This window comes from Aulostomus chinensis, chromosome 5 (genome assembly GCF_037954235.1).
Source record: "Aulostomus chinensis isolate RoL2024-O1b breed Wild chromosome 5, RoL_Achi_v1.0, whole genome shotgun sequence".
Taxonomy (NCBI): Eukaryota; Metazoa; Chordata; class Actinopteri; order Syngnathiformes; family Aulostomidae; genus Aulostomus; species Aulostomus chinensis.
The window spans coordinates 26,541,738-26,562,392 of record NC_141324.1 but is presented as its reverse complement, the minus strand read 5'-3'; the positions used below and the strand labels follow the sequence as shown (position 1 = coordinate 26,562,392).

The 20,655-nt window shown below is 42.3% G+C and overlaps 1 protein-coding gene across 7 annotated transcripts in view; it reads right to left on the bottom strand.

Moving 5' to 3' along the window:
* Window positions 1-606: 606 nt before the first annotated feature.
* LOC147261946 (receptor-type tyrosine-protein phosphatase mu) overlaps window positions 607-20,655 on the bottom strand; it is a 164,511-nt gene continuing 144,462 nt past the window's right edge. For 4 of the 7 annotated variants that reach the window (XM_086204263.1, XM_086204258.1, XM_086204262.1 and 1 more), the window contains 11 exons: window positions 17,146-17,243; window positions 14,765-14,881; window positions 12,386-12,540; window positions 11,411-11,546; window positions 8,739-8,888; window positions 8,201-8,374; window positions 7,241-7,372; window positions 4,827-4,952; window positions 2,926-3,089; window positions 2,646-2,781; window positions 607-1,429 (listed from right to left, as the gene is read on the bottom strand). In XM_086204263.1, the coding sequence (XP_086060389.1) occupies window positions 1,376-1,429; window positions 2,646-2,781; window positions 2,926-3,089; window positions 4,827-4,952; window positions 7,241-7,372; window positions 8,201-8,374; window positions 8,739-8,888; window positions 11,411-11,546; window positions 12,386-12,540; window positions 14,765-14,881; window positions 17,146-17,243 (1,442 nt within the window). In that variant the 3' untranslated portion in view covers window positions 607-1,375. The remainder of the gene's footprint in view (window positions 1,430-2,645; window positions 2,782-2,925; window positions 3,090-4,826; window positions 4,953-7,240; window positions 7,373-8,200; window positions 8,375-8,738; window positions 8,889-11,410; window positions 11,547-12,385; window positions 12,541-14,764; window positions 14,882-17,145; window positions 17,244-20,655) is intronic. The other 3 variants (XM_086204259.1, XM_086204260.1, XM_086204261.1) reach the window with 3 other exon arrangements.

Genomic DNA, 20,655 nt, shown 5'->3' with positions numbered 1-20,655 from the left:
ATAATAAAAAAAAGCGGCTTAATTAAGAGAGTGCAGGCAAGAGTGTGCAGATCCGAAAGCTGTTTTAAGTCAAGATGCAGGATAAAAATACATGAGGACTGAAGACCTATGGGTCTCTGAACACTGGATTTTACCTATCCACTCTCTTTAACGCTCAATTAACCACCAAGTATTTCTTCAAGGTCATGTTAGCGGATTGAGAATTGCACCATGATCAATCAGAGAGAACAGCTGACCAATACAGCACGCTGCAAAGCAGTCAGTCAAACCGGCTGAAATCGGTGACTCTTTTTAAATCTTAAAAATAACTTATTACATCTCATTTCCACACCCAATCTACACTGCTGAATTAAAGCATCGTTTGAATTTTACTGTGATGTTTACCGTCGTTGACTGGATATGGGAGGACTGGGATATCAAATATTCATCAGAATGGACAAAATCAGTTTGTAATATTGCTCAGGTGAACTGATGAACGCAGCGGCACCTTAAGGAGTCTGGGCGCAGTTGTGTTATTCCACGTCCCTCCAGCAGATGTCCCCGTAACGTCATCTTTCTCCCCTTCACTCAAGAAGAGACAGAAACATCATACACTGTTTATACTGTGGATACATTTATATCTCTTTTTTTTTTCTCTTTACAGTGGAACTGATCCGTCATACAGGATGACAAAAAGAAGAAAAAGATCACACAATACAATCAATAAAACAAACCTTTACAACATATGATTGTCACTTACTGCGAGTCACAAAAAAGTACATACCATGAATAAATAATCTACATAAATCTGTACAATATGCACAACAATAATTCAATGGAAGTGCAAATAAAGCTTTGGATCCCTGTACAGGAAATAAGGTAAGCAGATGTCGGTCCTCAGCATACAGCATGAAGCAATAATCATATAGAAGTCATAAATGTACATTTAGTAATATTTAAACTTTGAGCTTCTGCATTTGATGACTTTTGATGATGGGCTTGAAACAGAAACTGGAGAGAATTAAATGAACACATTACATTATGTACAATGTTTCGCATTGCACAGAAAACTGGAGAATATTTAATGCTTGTTGTCCAATGAGGATCAAGGCAACAACCACAGGACGACGGGCGGCTGAGAGCTAGAGACACAGACGGAGGGATCCAGAGAGGAAAGAACAGCTCTTTGTGCTCCTACTGGCTTCCGTACTGACTGAAACAGGCAGCCATATTTAACACTGTACAACTCCGCTACCCTTCCCATCGTGTCCATCAGAGACCAGAAGCATAAGAAGGAGAGAGCTGGTGGAAGGAGCTGCATGAGTGCACAAGTGTGAGCTGCAGTCTTCTGTAGTGTCCCAAACATTGAGTCTCAGGTGGCTACGGTAGCTCTGAGTTAGCCAGAGTTCAAGTACTCCAGTGCCACTTCATAACAAAACTTGTACTGGTCCTGGGAGACAAGATGAAACAGACAAAACATTAGAGAGATGAAGCCGGTCGGATTAACGTGCTGGAGGGCAGAAAGGGACAGCTTGGCCTTAATTAACCTCCTCTTCCTCTCTCTCCATGTCGTTTACAGTGCATCTGAGCTGGAATATTAGCAGGCACTAACTTGATCAAATGAATTTAAGATCATGAACCATGTGAATATGACTCCTGTCAACCATGCACACAGTCGGAACTGATACTGAAGGTGACGACGGACCAGGACAGGGTTCCTGTCAGGTAATCAAACAGGACTCACCTCCAGGTGCCCAACTTTAGTCGTGTGTGTATGACTAAAGTTACACTTCACCCAGTATGTAAGATTCATGCGTGACCATGAACTTCTGTTGAACGCCATCCTCTCTCTGTTCATCTCTCCTGATAATCTGCCTGCTGACTACTGAGCTTCCCAATGCATCAAAAAAACAATCCTGAAAATGATCAAAACGTCTTCAAAAAAATGTGCTTGATAATGTCCAGCAACGTTTTAGAGCGAGGATGAACTAATAATGAGTTCATGCTACCTTATGAGTACTTCATAAGCATTACTTCAGCATACTAAACCATTTATTATCAAAGATGTGGCCCAAAACGTGTTTCCTGTTTTACTACCTGACCAGAACCCGGCCTTGATCTTGGGCCCCTTTGTCAGCTTTGCTATCGGTTTCTGTTATGAGTGTGTTTGGTTCATAGCTCTACATGGATTTAGTCATTTTAGCAGCAAGAGCTGGTAAATGTGAAGCCCAGAGAGAGAGCGAGAGAGAGAGAGAGAAAGAGAGAGACAGAGAGAGAGAGAAAGAGAAAGAGAAAGAGAGAGAGAGAGAGAGGGAGAGGTTATTGTAGGCCATTTGTCACCTCTTTAGCACCTACTGTGTTTACTCTGTCATATGACTGTGATTACACGGGAGGCATCTTAGACCCTCAGGATGTCCCACAGACATCGCCTTCTTTATGACATAATCTAAAGAAAACTTCCTCTATATACATTCAAATATTACAAGGGGACTCAAATGCATCCCATGCAGTACAAGAAGTCTTTCTAATGAGAATTCCTTCAGTCAAACTTGTCAGTTTATGGAGTTAAACACTGGATTTTAACTGATCATCAAGACCTTTACACGCGGTCTTGTATTAGCTTTGTTGTTCTCCTTTTCTCTGCTAGCGTCTGCAAAGCTGCTCACCAGTAGGTCCACCATATTAGGTTTGTTATTCCTCAGTGTTTTGACGGCATGGAAAACGTCCACGGATCGCTGGTGCTGAAGCATCTCACACACAATGCTGATGGCACAGAACGTCCCGCTGCGGCCGCCTCCGTTCCTGAGGATGTCACAACAGCCAAATGTTACTACTGGGAACTCAGAGCTGACCTAAAAGTTCAGGATTGGTCTGAGTGAAGTTTCTTTGATGCAGTAAAGCACTTTGGTCAGTAGATGGAGATGTTTCATCTTCAATGAAACTTACAGACAGTGGACAACAGTGCGTCCCTCTCCCCCGTCGTACTCCTCCTGCCACTTGTCCACCTGTCGGATCAGCTTGAGGAAGGAGCGTTTGGACATGGGTGTGTCTCTGTACATGGGCCAGCCCAGGAACTGGAACTGCTGCACCATCCGGTAGCCGTCCTGAGGCTGCAGAGGAGGGGCACACTTCTTATCCCAGGTTAACGGACACAGTAGGAGGACTGGGATGGGGTGGGTGGGGGGGCGCGCATTGTTAATCGCTGCTGCACAAAGACGCAATCAGACTGTAAAGACGCAGGACTAAGCTAAGCCCCCAATGACGAGAAGTAGGACAGGAGTTGGATCAGGGCGACAGAGAAGAGTGACCGCCAAGATGAGTGTGAAGATAGACGGGTTGATAGATGAGTGCTGCTACTGCCGGAGACAGATAGTTAAGCCATCCGAGATGCAGACACTCTAAATCACACACTCGACATCTCGATCAATACACTTGTCAGTGATCATGTGTGATTAGATTGTGCTGCGCTCAACACACACGTGCCGCTGTCGGCCGCAGGATGTTATGACATCTTAATATGGGGGGTGATCTTGACGCCGGTGAGCAGACTGGTGGGGGCTCCCGCAGGTGACTGCAGGTGACTGACAACCGTATGAGGATTAATTATGTCAGGAGTTGGAAAAGAGGGAGTGTTTTCGTCTGAGATAGGCAAGTCTATGGTTGTTTAAAAAATAAAAAATAGATAATTCTGGGGTAAAAATCGTGCAAGTCCATCAGAAACAGAGGTGGTAATTCTGTTCTGCAGACAACAGAAGGCAAACAGATGGGCCCGTCAAGAAATCCATAAACTACTTTCAGAATTCTCTCCATCTCTTGCATTTTCTGTTGAGTAACACTGGGGTCTCTGATCATGTTCAGGTCTCTGGAAGTCAGTCAGTGCCTCTGCACCGCCCAACACACCATGGTCCTGCCCCGGGTTCAAGTAGTAGTACATAGTGGCCAGGGGGCCACAAGAAAAAAAGAAAAGAAAAGAAAAAAAAGAAAGGACATTGTTCCTGTATATAAAAAAAACAACAACGCTACTGTAGTTTTTAAAATGTAATTTGCAATGCTCCATTTAAAACGCACTCAGCATTTTATGGACACTAAAATGTGCCCATTATGGACTTTGCAATAATGCATTTTATAGACACTTAAATCACAACTGCTTTTAAAATTAGGACATTTTTAAAATAAATCTATCTTCTTTTGTACTGAAACATTGTTTGGGTCCTGGGATGTGCTTTTGGGAGGTCTATTTTGCTTTTTCCAAGTACAAAAGCAAATTCGACATGACGCAGTAAATCTGAATCGAAACACAGGGCTACTGTATATTACGAGTGGAAAATAAAATCCATCCAAAACTGGATAATTGCACCACTGTATGAAGGTGAGAAAGTGTTTCTCTTTGAAATTTGAGTGTACTGACCCTTTAAGGAATATCTCTGCCCCAACCAAAAGGTGTTGATTGAAGGAAACATGCCAGACAGTTGAACCTGCCTTTGACTTTTTTTCCCCCTTCTAACTACGTGAGAACATTTCTCAAGCTGCCTAAAAGACGTGTCTCAGGCAATCACGCCTGGGTTCCAATCACTGGTGCAGTGGCATAGTTAAAGAATGACTCTGCCTCTGCACAGCTTGAATGGACAGGCCGGCGAATGAGTGGGAGGTGTGAGATGTGCAGTCACAGAATAAATTGGCTGTTCTGAGGAAAAACAAGTGACAAAAGTTACCAAAAAGGGGCGGGACTGTACAAAAAAAAAAAACCCACAAGTTCACTAGCTCACATACATGGATTCCATTCTTTTCCTCCCTAACCAACATGTTTTGTTTTCTCTTGGAAGTGTGGCCCTCCTGAGTCACCGTACCCGTGCTGCGTTGTAGATGCGGAATATTCTGCTGATGATATCTTCCTCCAGATCAGCTGAGACAAACTCCACCTGGATGGGGCCGTGGCGGTGCACGCCGTTTTCTGGCCAATACTGTGGGCACAACTAAAAGAATAGGCACAGTCACACACACACACACACACACACACACACACACACACACACACACACACACACACACACGCACACGCATGCATGCACACACACGCACAAGAACACACACATGCACAAGAGCACACACAGGAAAAAAAAACACAAACATGAAAACAAAGAGAAAGTAAGATGATTCATTAGTTTTTGTATATAATGATTGCTTTTAAAAAATAGAAATGTAGACTATAGGCACAACACAACAGGTGATTTTACACACCCTGCCCTGTATTTGCTCAAGTGTTTCACAGAGATGGTACTTAATGAGAGGTCTAATACCTCCTCCTGGACCCGCCCCCCCAGATCAGGAACCAGTACTTGGTGTAGGGTTTCATGTATGTTTATGGGACATCTTCAGATAAGACAGATCAAGACAAAAATAAAAAGAGTTCTTGGCAATAAAGCAAAAGAAAACTAGACAAAATTATACATTTCAGGTAAGTAAGTGTCGGTAAAAGTCCACCAATACACAATAAATTCACTCTCCATTCATTCTCTCGACCCCCGTAAACACACAGTTCGTCACGTAATGAACGGTTATCTCATCAAAACTCAAAAAATGATCATGAAGTTCGATATGAGAGTAGCTTTTAGTATACAAACTTGACTTTTCTTTTCAACAGAAATGTTGGAGAGGTTCAAGGTTGGAGCGATAAGGAAAAAGAGATAAAGGAGGGTTTTTGTCTCATAACGTTTGATGTACCTCACTGGGGAAAAAAAAAAAAAAAAAGAGAGACATTTTACGTCAGTAAAACTCCTCCAAATATTTGAACCCTTCTAATTAAATACCTCAAAAACACTGGACAATTGTTCTCATGTCCTCAGTAAACATTCTACTTCCCTGAAATTGTTTCTCTTGTTTTCTCGACTCGCAAGGTGATTTGACTGGAAAAATACTCGGCTGAATTTTGATATTGTTTTTGTCACTTATCGAGCAAAAATACACCGACAACAGCTTTTCTGAGCTCTTCAACTGAAGACGGAGTGACTGCTTTACTCCGTCCCACATCTTTGGAATTACAATATATTTGACTTCTGAAGATATCTGAAGACGCACAGATGGTCTTTACATAACTTGATTAGTCGTTGTTTTTTGAACTATTTGATTTTCAAGTGATTGAAATTAAAAAAGTAAATACGAAAAAACAAAACAAAACAAAACATAAAAATAGCCAGATTCATTTGAAGGAAATAGTTGCATTCTGGGTTTTTTGTTTTTTTTTTGGGGGGGGGGGGGGGTGTTTAAAAGTCCAAATGGGGAAGTGAACCCCTGGGACAGCCTAGTAAGAGCCCCAAAAATCTTCCGCCTCCTATTTCCACCCCTCAGCAGATATCCGAGTTAAGAACATGCACCTGCAGAGTGCACAATCGGCCTCACATCCCTAAACCAGACTACTGGAAACAAACACACACGCAGACGGACAGATTCTACACCGACATGCCTCCATGCAGAGTCACACAGTCATGAACAAACAAGAAAAAAAGACTACTTGAGAAGAATGCAAATACACAAACAGGTCTGAGTACACAGAGGCTCTCACACACGCACACACACACACACACACACACACACACACACACACATCATAGCAAAACCTCCGCTTTCGAGCTTCCTTTGAGAGGCTGTCAAAACTTGACAAATTCAACAGATGCAAAAATAAAGATGCTGATGGAGAACATGGTAAACTTCAGCCTCCCTCGCCTCCATCTACAGCTCTGCTTCCTCCCTCCCCACCTGTGCTGTTTCCCTGCCTGCCTGGCTGGCTGGCTGGCTGGCTGGCTGGCTGGCTACACTGAGAATATTGAATGAAAGGCTTTTTCTATCCAGCCAGTCAGGCAGTCACCTAGGAAAAGGGGATTTGGATGGGGAGAGCAGCCTGGCTTCAGGCTTTGATCCCCGGTGTTATGACAGAGCCTCGGGCTGAGAAATCTGGAGAGTTCTCCTCCACAGGACTGTCTCTCCATAGCTCCATCTACCTGTACATTCAGAGCAAGAACTGCACTCTGCGGCATCTACCTCATTTCAAACTTGTGTTTTCCGGTAAAGATACATCCCTGGGTTTGAAATCATGGACAAAACAAGAAATCTCTCCAAGTTCCAGCCCTGGCCTTCTGTGTGACTTTATTAGACGTAGGACCTTTAATAAAAGGAACGGTTTCATCCGTCATCTGATTGTGAGAGCACGTCTTGCAGCATCCTTGCTCTGTATGAGTTTTAGGCACGCAAATCAGGTCGGGTTTACCTGGGCTGGGTCGACATCATTGAGCATTACAATGGATGTGCAGTGGTAGTCCAGCACCAATCTCCAGAAGTCCTTCACTGTGTTTGGCAACGGGTGCTGGGTCACTATGAATGCAGACGGCTGTTTGTAGCTCTGGAGGAAGATAAAGGAGAGAAGCAAGAGAACAAGTTCAAAAGCTAAAGTTGAATATGGCTACTACACATCGTACAGAAGCCAACAAAATATTGAATTAAGAATGAGACCATTTTTAAAATGACCTCCATCCTTTGGCCCGCCTCTTGCAGAGCGTTGTTTTCTAATGGAGGTTCCGTGTCAGGGGAGATGACATGAGCATGCTGCATTTTTAATGCGGCTCCCAAAAGAAGCCCAGTGGTGACCGAAGAATCAGCTGCTCGCCAGTGAGTCATAGGACATATGCAACCTGCTCTGACCAGAACTAAACATTTTGCTGTCTTATTTGGTTAGTGCCCTCTAATTGATTTTGTGTTGGAGTGCCAAAGGATGAGGCTACCCTGGACGTTAGCATCACCATGGGTTCCCAAAAACAAAATCTAATAATCTTCATAAAATCACTACTTTTGGGATGTTCGCTCATCGAGTGTTCTGGTGTTGGTGGCGGAGGGCGTCAGTCAGGATCCTCCTAAGTTCTTACACTGTCTGTCATTCAGGGGTATTGGTTTCATCAATTGCGTGCACACGTTTGAAACGCCAGGCGACTCGTCTCAAGAACACTGTGCTTTTTTTCACTGAATGCAACACAACCTGCTTTAAAGTGTGAAACAATGATGAAAGTGTGAAAAGTGTGCAACAACAAAAAAAATCATAGGAGAGTTTGGTTCACAGGAGCTGAGGTTTTAAATTTTCCACTTAAATGTACAATTAGCAAGGACTGCAGTAATGCCAGCACGCTGCTGCACGTGCTGCAATCCCAGAACACTTCCTGATGGGTTTGGCTCTTACATCCATGAGGGCCGCGTTGATGTAATTGGAGCTCTCGCCGTCGATGGTGATCAGGAAGGGAAGGCAGCGGTCTGGAGGCAGGACGTCCATGCAGCGGTTCTTCTCGTGGTTCCTGGGCAGCAGAGCGATGCTGCAGTCCTCCACTCGCAGCGTGGGAGTCACCATGTTCAGCGTCTGTCAGGTTGGAGCAGAATTACAAGCATTCATACAGAGGCAGGAGGGCTGGTGCTCACTTGCATCTTGAGTGTGTTAATTATCTCCCAATATGGTCTTTAACTATGCAGTTCTTTAATCAGGGTATCGTCCCCTGATGTGACTGATGAAACTTAGGGGGGTGATGCATCTTCTATTGGTCCAGTGCTGCAGTCATAGATTAAAGCAACGTCATGTGTCTGCTGCTAATAGGCCCAGGAGGCTTCCGCGCCTTTCATGAGGAGACGTCTTGTTTACTCTTGTTACTACACTTGAGTTGAGCTTCACATTATGCTTCGCTTACAATTGGATGTATTTTATTTGTGTGAGTAGGTTGAAAACTTACTCTGAACTCCTCCTTGATGGGGCTGGAGTTGGTCTGGGGGTCCAGGCGGTTCATGTCGTAGTAGACGGAGCGGAACTGATTGGCAGGAATGGCGGTATCGCCGCAGAGACACGCCTCCAGAATGGCATCGTGGATGAAGACATACTGCTCCTGCAAAAACAGCATCCTCATTGCGGATCCATCAAACTTCTATGAGGAACAGCTGACTTTTCAGCAGAATATTCTGGCTCGTTATCAATACACGTTTTAAATAACAATGCGGTTTAGTTTGTTTGTGATAACAAGCACCTTTCACACAGCTCAAACTGGCTTTACATTAAAAAAGGAATAAACAAAATAGCACAAAGCCATACAACACCATGAATGAAATTCAAGTAGAAATACCTGGAAATTAGAAAAACAGAAATCGTATCATCACATATGGGGGGGGGGGGGGCAACCTAAAATTGTGTTAGCTGAAAGTAAAGGTAAGCTTGAGGATCACAGGGATTTCAGTGGTTGAAAGGAATACTTTTTGCCAAAGCAGATTTATTTCTTTTTTATTGGTTGGTTTATGTTGTATTTTTGTCTTCGAGAAACAGAACAAAAGAAATCATCAGAATAAATAACACAAGTGTTTTTAAGTCTTTCAGCCCTTTATGAAAACATTCAGCAACGACCTTTATCATAACCTTTTACATCAAGAGATTGACACCGGCCACTGCCAGCAGAGAAAGCCATTGTATAGACTGACGGTAGTCAAGAAGGCAAATATCGCTTGATACTCCCATGTGGCCAGTACATCCCCACACAAAACACCCATAAGAATATTTTTTTCTGTTTATACCAGCAGCAGAACTGCATGAGACAACGTTCCCTGATTTTTTCGCTGGAAGAAATCAATGACCTTTCCATGAACTTGCTAATATTATTCTTTACCCCTCAGGTCTGTTTTTATGACTAATATTTGTCATTGTCGCTGTTCAAAGGTTACATTACATATTTTTGCATTTTTTAGTAATTGGTACTTTATTCCCTGGGAAAAAAAAACCCCCAAAACAAACAATGTCTGAATTCCCTGACATTTACAAAATCGTAAAGGCTTGGAAGAAGGTATTTGCTTCAATTCCCAGGGTTTTTCGGGCGTTGGCGGTCTGAGACAGGATTCGAACTGATCATTATTGTTGTTGTTATTAAGGCAGCAGTAACATTGAGGTAAACACAAACATCCCTGCTGTCCTAAACGTCATGTAGAGAGAACCAAGAAATCGCAACATATTCACTCTTCGTCTTCGCATCAGTCAGTCAAGCAGTTGACATGGTGACACAGCTGGAGGCTTGATGTAAATCTATTCTGAAGTGACATTTTCAGCTGACACTCTCTTGTCATTTTGGACCAAAATCCACACACATGCACAGGGGTCACTGATTTACAGAGAAACACGTGTTGCCATTTGTTAGGAATAGCTCAAGATGTGGACTGTTGACCCTGGAGTTTGCCTAGCTGACACTGCGTCTGCTGGATCATTGGTGATACGGCGCTAAAACCGCAGATGGATCGATCTTATCTGAGCTCATAAACCATAAACAACAAAAAGGCGTTTCATTTCCGCGGAAAGATAAGACTGTGGTTGGAGAGTTAGTGTCTGGCCGGGAGCTGAGGAGCCATGCCAATAAGCGTGAACACCTGCAAGGGAAAACACGCGCATACATACACTTTGAAGGTCACTGCACTTGAGGAGAGTGACTCAGGGTGAACAACATTTGGTCTCCAGTAGCTCAAATCCCAATTCGGATGTCAACGATGAAACATTTGCCCATTAAGTCCAATGATGCTTGTGATTTAAAAGGAATTATGGTGAAATGATGCATTCAACGAGACTACGGACACCTCCAGATGGCCGGTGTTCAGGAAAAGTCCTTCGGTAGCCTATACCGGCGTAAAGCTGCAGGATGAGCCAGGGATGTTTTCAGCCATCAATATGAGCTAAATGCTCTCAGTTACAAGCCTCTAAACCCTTTTATTATAGCGAGCACTGCCAAGCACATGTGCTCACCACCCTGGGAAATAGTGGGGTGTGTGTGCTCCAGTAAATGCCTTTGTGAGAAATGTTCATTACTAATGTAAAGGTGGGAATAAATATGACACTACACTGTGTAAAATAAAACACCGTGCTCCTGCAGTTGTGGTAAATATTAAACACCATTAATCTGATATGTCAAGCACATTAAAACAATCACTGAAGAGCACTTACTTTCCAGTGATCAGACAGAGGTCAATTAATATTTGTCTAGTTAAATCATAAAACTATTTTTACACGGTTTGAAAAATCAAGCACTTGAACCTGCACTTGAACATTCAGACTAATTACGCTGCATGTTTCGAGAGTAATGGGTATCAAAAGACACTGGCAAAACCGAAAAATATTGACAAACTGGATCACTTATGCAGCAGACTTACTGATGAAAAAATGTGAGGTAATTATTTATTTTCACCCCCAAAAATCAATACGGGCTGTTTGTCAAAGAGCTCCTTCCTTTGCTGTAAGCATTTGTTCTGGAGCGCCAGAGAAGTGAAAGCTTAGAATTACTTGCCTATAATCCACTTTTGATAGCAAAAGCAAGTCAAGCTGTATCCTCATTATTCCATGTTTTTACTGACAGTCCAAACAATCGGGACAGATCCACCATACCTCAGTCTGGACCATGTTGACCCTCCGTGAACGCAGCTCCCTCACACAGTTGTAAATGTCCACCACACCCTCCCGCTCTGCCATGTCCAGCATGATGTCGATGACGATGAAGCAGCCGGTCCGACCGGCCCCGGCGCTGGACACAAACACAGAGCACAGCGGGTTTGACTTTGAAGTATAGAAGACATAAAAACGGGTTTATCCCCTGTATTTGTACCTGAATATTGAGAGTGAATAGAGTTTTGTTGGTCCTGCTGGGTGCCATAAAATTTGACAAAATGTCCTTTCAGAAACAGTGCTGAGGTTGATCTGAATAATTCACAGACTTGAAACACTTTTCCAAGGGACCATTTCTTTGGTAATAAAAGAAAGGGTGGGAGAACAAATCCGACTTTATATTTCTCACCGGATGTATCATCTCAGAAGGTCTTTACAGACAAAATGAATACCTGTATGGGGGAGATAGCTATTCACTACCAATGCATTCGTACAACAAGTTCCAGGGATCAGTTGTGTAGGCTCTTGCTCATCCGTTTACTGCTGTGAATGACACTAGTGAAGGCACAGTACTAAAATGCATCAATTAAGATGCTGCATGAACAGGAGTATCTGGAGGACATGACTGGGAGTGCCTGGGCTTGTTCAAACCATGTAAGTAAAAAAAAGTATAATGTCTTAATATAATGTGAGTGAATGAAAAAGCATTTGAAAGTTAAATGCGTTTTTTTAAAATACAGAAAATCAGGTCTGTCAATCACTCGTCAGTAAAGTGGCGGTTGTTTTCTGTTGTTGGATCACTTTATATTCCAGTTTCTTTCCAAAATGTTGATCCAAGGTGCACAGTTCCACTGTTCAGGAGTGCTGCTGGTTTTCAATCTGCAGACTGAATTGGATTGTGGACATGCTATCAGCCACTTCACGGGACAGAGGACACTGACAGGGTAGAAGTAAAAGTCAGTCTGAATGCACACCAACCTGCAGTGAACCACCATAGGCCCAGCGTTGGTCATAGTCTTGGACTTGACTCTTCTAATAAACCCCAGGAGGCCCGTGGAATGGTAGGGCACGCCGTGGTCCGGCCAGCCTGTGAAGTGAAACTGTCGGATCTCCCGGATCTCATGAGCGCCTCTCTGAGGAAGAGTCACACAGAGCACAGTGGAAGACAGCAGGGATGTGAGACGGAGGATACGGAGCGCGGAGAAAGAAGAAAGGTCCTTTTTAACGCGAGTCAAGTTGGACAGAGAAGCAGACAGGTTGAATAAAGTTTCCATGATCAAGCAGCAAATAACGCTCAAGGCCGTTCTAACCTTATTTCTACTGATCCTCTCGGTTATGGAGGGTCCTTCTAGGCACACAGGATTATTACCTCTACCACGGAGGTTACGTTTTCACTGTCATTTATCCGACTGCTAGCACACAAAACTACTCGCGTCATAGGCCAAGTGACAATTTAACATCGAAATGCGGCTGGAACTTGTAATGAAGAGTTTTGCTTCAGTATGACTTGAAGCAAGTTTCCACTTGAGAGGCTCGTGGTGGGTTCCACTGGGACAACGATTATAAGCAGGATTCATATACATTTTTACAGAGAAACAGACAAAATTCCTCCATGCCTGTCAGGATACTGTTCATGGAAATACATTCTCTGAAGTGAAAGTTAATAGATAAAAAAATACAGATGAATCCATTTCAAAATGTACCTGAGTATAATCAAATAAAATGAATGGCAATCAATATCAAACAAAAAGATTTTTCTCCGTTGAGCTTAACTAAGAATAACGCGCTCTGATATTCAGATATTAATGAAGTCAATTTCCATGACTTTTCCAAAATCTTTCAGCCTTATTTAAATTGTCTAGACCTGGAAATTACAATTTTTAGATTCCAAAACTTTCCAAGTATTTCATGATCACATGAGCCCTGTCTAAGATGAAGTCAACAGCATGTTATCTTCCTCTAGCAAACAAGCCGGGGATGGAACTGCTACTGTGAAATGCATTAGTAATGATTCCACTACGTCTCTGTTTATATGCTCTATGTAATTTGTTAGCCGTTATAAATACATGATGTGCAGAACGTTATCCATCATTGTTGTTTCTCAGAATATTCTGCTGGGGGAAGGTTTGTCTGTAGAAAATCAATTCCTCCCAGTCGGAATTCTTTTTGATTCAAACGATTATTCTGAGTCTCTGTGAATCCTTCAGGTGAGGGCGTGTGGTGTGTCGGATGTACCAACTGCTTCCTACGTAAACCTGTGCCACAAAAACCATGCAAACAACCTTTAAAATGCACATGTAGCTATAATTAAATCATTCCAAATATACATTCAGATATCAACCTGTTATATTTAGAAAAAAATGTGATCAAACCAGTCCCGCAGCCCTGCTATCGTTACATATTTATGACTAAATCACCAACAACTGAAAAGGTCAGAAAACAACTCTTCATTGATTATGAATTGATAATCTATCCATCGCGCAAAACGCAGCCAATCAACTCCAAAAAAGACTGGGAGGCAGTTTGATCGGATTTTGAAGAGAGGTGATTCATCTATGACCTCACAGCAGTGCACAGGGCCAAACAGCTCCTGAAACCAGACAGTTTTTCGATGTGTAAGCGGATATAAAGCTTAGCGGTTTGCATATAAAAAAAAAAAAAATCAGAGGATATAAGCCAAAAAAACCCCCCAAAAAACAAAAACCCCAAAACAAAATAAACAAACAAAAACGTGGTAGCTATATGAAGTAGCCCAGCACTCGTTCCCTTCCTCCTTTATTTATTCACACCTAGAAACATCTAAACCATACATGGGGAGCACGTTCTCATGCGGCATTGTGGTGATGCATTTTGCTTGTGTGTGAAAACAATCTGTACCGAGTGGGAAAAGCTAAGAGTCTGTATTTATACAATACTGCTGTATTTTCTGTAGAAACCCGCATTTGTACAGGCCTCCTTAACAAACACAAAGTAACTGAGAGCTGTGGCACAACAGGACCACTTGGAATGGAGGTAGAGTGGCTGTCTGGTTATTGAAAGGTTCCTGGTTCAATCCCTGCTTTCTCTGGAGACTGTGTCGTAATGTCCTTGAGCAAGATACTGAACCCCCCGTTGTTCCTGATGAGTACATTGGTGCCGCCACCGTGAGAGTCTAAGTGCACGTGTGAGCGAGGCAACATTGTAAAGTTGTTTGAGTACCATAAAGGCAGAAAATTGTGGCATAAATTGAGCCCATTATAAGAAGTTCATTACCATAACCTTGCTAGTCGAGATGTTCAAATCTAGAAGTGAATATAGTCGCATTTGAACGAGAGTGAGGGTTACTTGAAAACTCTCGGAGGATAATAAAACGCGTACCTTCTCTACAGCAAAGGTCCTGATGACGTACTCTGACAGGAGCTCGGTCTCTATCAGCGTCACCTTGATGTCTCTGTAGATTTCCGTGTCGTCTGGCCAGTATTTACAGCACTTCACCTGCAAGTGACAGCAAATTTTTTTTTAGAGCAACAACGCACGTGAATATTAAAACTACATATTAAATGCAATGCATTTTCATTTGCACACGCAATTATCTTCCACTGCACACACTCAAGATTATCATGCAGTTGCAAGGCTATCATTTTTTTCCAATGAAGATAATTACCACATAACATTACCTCCCATTTGCCACCTGATATTCGAGTTTCTGAAGCATTTCTTTCAAGTCAAAATGAGATTCGTTTCATATTAGTTTCAGCCCCCAGTCAACGGTCTACTGCAAATGGGAATCTTATGTATCAATGGAGAGCCCATTCTCACATTATTGCTTTTTCATTCGCACATCGATAATGTGAAAATGAGTCTAAAGTTAGACGGTACAGAACCCTGGAACATGGAAAAACAGGCGCCATGGGGGTGCATAATTTCTCCACCTTAAATCTTCAGACTACCAGTGCAGAAAAAAAGGACAACACATTAAAAATGGTGTACTACAACTGGATGAGGGAAATATGACAATCCAATAAGGATATGAAATAATAAACCCTCAGATGCTTAAAGCAGATTTCCCAACAGGAATCCAAAACACACACACACACACACACACACACACACACACCCTGTTCAATTAAAGCGTTAATACTGAGGGAGTAAGGCTGGTAATAGAGATTGAAATCATGGAGGTGTATCAGAGAATGATCGTTTTTGATGAGATAAATGTGACATCAGCCTCACCTAGATTCAGTATTCATTTCTGGAGTCTATGTGCTGATTAGAAAGGAAATGAGATTTTTGGTTTGTGGAGTGACACAGACAGAGGGGGACTTTCAGGTTCCTCTCTCCGACACCCCCGATGACTAATCCCCGATGACAATCACAAATTCACCATCCACTTCCAGCCACATTGAATTAGGCAAAAGCCATTACCTTATTAGATCTGTGAATCAGCCGGTAGGTTTGGGAAGGGTGTGTGTGTGTGTGTGTGTGTGTGTGTGTGTGTTGTTGGGGGGGGGGGCAGCATATACAGCCATGTCCTTTTCGTTGGGGACACTTATGAGTGACGGACACAGTGCTTGTGCTCATTTGTTAATGAATGTATGGAAAAGAAGCACTCGTGACTTCACACACATCAACACACCACCCTCCAAACCAAACCTCTCATACATCAAAGTACGCCGTGTGCCGCCCCTGTGTGTAAAACCAGCGGGACAGAGGCTGTGTCTGCATGTGTGAGTGCGTGCCAGGATTTCCCAGAGTTCATCAGCAACTGTGCCGAGCAGATGGCCCACTGTGATATGGTGGAGTGATTTTACAGGCCCTCTATGGATCCACAGTCACTGTGACCAACTGTGCCTACCACCCACCATTGGACAAGGATCATATAACAGACGGTTTGGGGACCCGGGCCCGCCGAGGACAGCACTGCAGCTAAGCAGGTGTGGAGAAGGTGTGGGGCGGGGCTGCCTGGGCTCAGCTACTATAGAGGAACAGCCTAATGAGGTACCTAGAGATAGGCCCATGAATCATTATCAGCTCTGCAACATTTAAGCTCCACCGAAAAAAAATAAAAGAAGCACATCAGCAAAATCAAGGTGTGTCTGTTTTTAAGTGTGTTCTCAGTGTGAATGTGTTTAAAACCTTAAGAGAAAAGTCCCCTGGCGGTCAAAGCATTACATTTAAAGACCTTGGTTTTCGCTTTATTGTGGCCTAACCAGCAACCACAGTGCACGTTAAGTGGAACAAATTAGAAATGTTTCTTTCTAAGTCAGGCCACATGCTGCAGCGAATAAGTAAAAAGTCCAGGCTCGGCCATTAGTTTAAAGATTATGAACTGTTCTTGACACTCAATAAGAGTCCCCCCTTTTCGCAATGAGAACAACATTAAGAGCCAATCCTTGTAGCAGCCTGGTAGAAGCTGGAGGCTATACAGTGGTGTATAATCTCCTGTTATAGAGCCACTCAGATGAAACACTAGTCCGTCGCCTGGATGCCTCTCCGGTAATGAAGGCCATCAATCAGTTTTTTTTTCTCCCCTCTCACTGATCAGATGGATAGAAAAAGAGCTTACAAGAACCATGCCTCACTTAGTGTGCGCGCACACACTCAAAACACACACATCTGCTGTTAGAAGATGCGCAGAAAAAAAAAAAAAAAAAGATGGCTTCGTTTGCCATGAGATACAATCGGGTTGTCAGTTGACTGGGGGCGGAGTAATCTTATTTGAGATCTGCAATAAGAGTGAACGTGTAATTAATACGCACCCTCCCCACTTCCACCAGGTTGGTCACCATGACGATGGCTGCTGTGTTTTCCTGCCACACCATCCTCCAGAAGTCGAAGACCGTCTCCTGCATGGGGCCTTAGAGATGTAGAGAGACAGATAGAAGGTGTATTTTACAAATTACATTTTTGTTAAACTGACAAGAAACTCCAGTGAGGAGCTTATTTAAACTCTCTTAGGTTAAATGGTGTGTGAGGCAGAGCTGGCAGAGGAACACAGCGTGGGACTGTCATGAAACATGACATGGTTTGTTGTCGGACTTTTTCTATTCTTTAATTCCTTCACCACCCACTCATCTTGAGGGAAACAGTTTTGTTTAATTAAACAAATGGATTAATTTTGGTTGTCGGACACTTGTGGAGAATCTAGACATGTTTTAGAAATTATTATGCGGGTTGTTGTTTTTTTTATGCGTACCTTTGTTAAAAATGTGTTTGTTGCTAAAATATATTGGGAAGACACGAGTCTCATGTATTGATAGAATTTGGGCAAAAGGATACGGACATTCAAACATTACACTCACATTATTTGTGAAGGGTTTGGCTTCTATGCAGACTTTTCAAGTTCTTTCACACAAGAAGCCATCGTTTCTCTATGAACACTTGGCTTTGTGTGTGTGTGTGTGTGTGTGTGTGGTCAACAGCAAAGGAACTTTTACAAACTGCCGCCACTGAGTTGGAAGCACTTAAGTGCCCAAGTTTCAATCCTTTGATGAAACGTGTGACGCTTTAATCAAACTCATCTCATCAGTGAAATAATTGCACGACAGAAGTTCAGAGAGTTTCTTAGAGGTATACATGTACATCTGCGTAATTCTCAGTGTACATTACAAGCTAATATTAATAGATGTTCCCACAGTAATAACACTGTGGAAGTTCTTTACAGTGCTGGAGTCCAATGAGCTGAACAGCGGGTGGTAAATAGTTCATTTTAGATACTGCAGTCACTTCATAATTTCTCTTTTCCTGCATCTATATATCCCTAATATGATTTAGCCCTGTTTTATCGTGTACAAATTAGCCACTTAAAGCAATACTCAGGTAACCACAAATAGGTGATAGGCACAGGAAGACATTTTTCCCCACTAGGATTCCTGAGCCATGTCCATCTAGCTTGAAGCCAATGGTGACTGATAATCAGCAAAAGCAAACTTGTCCCAAAACATACATTTAAATACTCTGAATACTGAATAAACAGCTGGAATAAAGATGATGCGGGTTGTGCTGGATGATGCACTGAAGGGTGTGTAAACGGAGTCGCCATATCACTGAAGCTAAATGTACGTAGCTGGCTCTTTCTGTATTCTGGAGTGCTGAAGAAGTAATGAAGTGGGGAAAAAAACTTGCTCCTGAGCTGTTTTGTGAATATTTGAAAGGTAAAATGGACTTCCTGGATGAGGTACCCCTTTAAAAAAAAAAAAATTGTATGAAATACTCACAAAACTCTTTATGGATCTGCCTTGCTACATATTTTTTGATCAAAAGATGTCAATAAAGCTTCTCTGTCGTCAGAAGCAGACAGAAAGCAAGATAAGCTAACAATATAAGCATGGCGATCTCAGCAGTATTACAATCCTTTAGCAACAATGCAGTTTTATAGCTTTTCGCCTTGATTTTCTCTCCTCGGATTAGGCTTTACAAAAACATGTCAAGTCAGATTTATTCATATAGTGCTTTCAACAATACAGATTCATGGCAGAGTGCTTACTCCACAGCGGAGCGCTTCCATGCAGATGGAAACAAGACAGTACAAATAAATCACTAATTTAAACATGAGGCTAAAGCTTGTGTAGGTACGTGTGGGAGTGTGTGTTTGTGTGTCACAAAGCTTTAAGTAATTACCATGACAGCCCTTTGTTTCTACCAAACCAGACCCCAACGTGTCCGGCGAACGTCAAATTAAATGAACAGGGAGCCATTCAGTGCCTGCCATATTTAAAACTTCACTGAGCAATAATTGCAGATTGATACGGATTTAATTATTATTCAGGTTAATTAAAAAAATTCATATTAGTTTAATCAAGCACCAAGTGAAATTATTACAAATTAATTACTGAATGCAAATCTCTGGAGTTGTGCATTCTCTTGCGTTCGCCGCAAATTACCTGGAGACATGTCAAATTATGCAGGTTCACACACAAACAAACTGCAGCACAACATGGCACAGGCACAAACTTCACTGTTGTTGTGCTTTTTCCATAAAATGTATACGGTCGTGACTTCGAGTAACATTCAGGCAACTCAGACCAACAATGGTGTCACTTTTCTCAACCACCCATGCAATCGTTCTGGTTTTACGTCACAACAAACACTAAAATGTGTCAGTCTTTCACATTACACATACTAGGATTTTAATAAAGCCTTTTCTTGGGATTCATATTTACAAGGTGAAGTTATTGCTATTTTGCGAAAATTCCAATAGCTTTCCAGCTGCTAGTTACAGATGCATAAGACTGTAACACCCACAGATGATTTAAAAGTTTTTTACAACACCCTGGACACTGATTTTTCATGCTCCTATTTTATTCATAGCTTCACTTGTATACTTGGCATTTATTGTTGGCCTGTTTTTATGCTGCTCTATTGATCTTCCTTATCATATAAACTGTTGGACGCTGCTGCTGCAACACCTACATTTCCCGTCGGGCATTAATAAAGTCTTCACTTAGTCCACTCTTCGTTTCCTATCAAACATCTTCAACAATGCATCCCCTTCCATTACTGTATTGTTTGTGCTCTTCATTGGCTTATGTCTTCTGCAATGTCCTAATTTCCCTCGGGGCATCAACAAAGGCTCATCGCCATGTCAGGTGTTGATCGATGAAGTCCTGTTTGATCTTCTTTATGTGGCGTTTAAACACCCTCTTGTGAGAGTTTAAATTTATTTGATTTTCCACAAACCCTGCAATGTAATCTATGAGTGAAGAGATGAAAAATGATTTGGAATAAAGAGCCATCTCTATTATTATATTATAAGTGTGCTGGAGAGTTGATCGTGGCAAACAAAGTTTTATTAAGTATAATAGTTATACAAAGAAAAAGACTGAGAAATGAACTTCTAAGTTTTTGTTTTTTTTAAAGCAAGAAAATTTGGAAGGAAGTTCCTGAATATCTTCTACTTGTATTCCCACATTTCCTCTGCTTTGCATTTGGTGGCTCGTCTTGATTTTTAACTGCAGGACCTCAATCTCCAATTCAAGTTACTACAATCTCTCCAATAACCGCCCAACCTGATTGAGCCGCCCACTCTGCTGCCTCCTACACTTGTTCCCGAGGGAGGATACACACTGCTGAGAAGTTTGGGAGAGGAAGACTGAGAAGCAGGACAGCTGGTGTGTAGGACTTCAGTAACACAATAACACTTGGCATTATAGAGTAAATCATCCAATGGGAGTCTCTTTCCAAGCTTTAGCCAGCCAGTTTATTAATCCATATGCATGCAAAGATGAAGAATAGGTGAGGAGGAGATGCTGGCCAGCACTGAGCTCAAT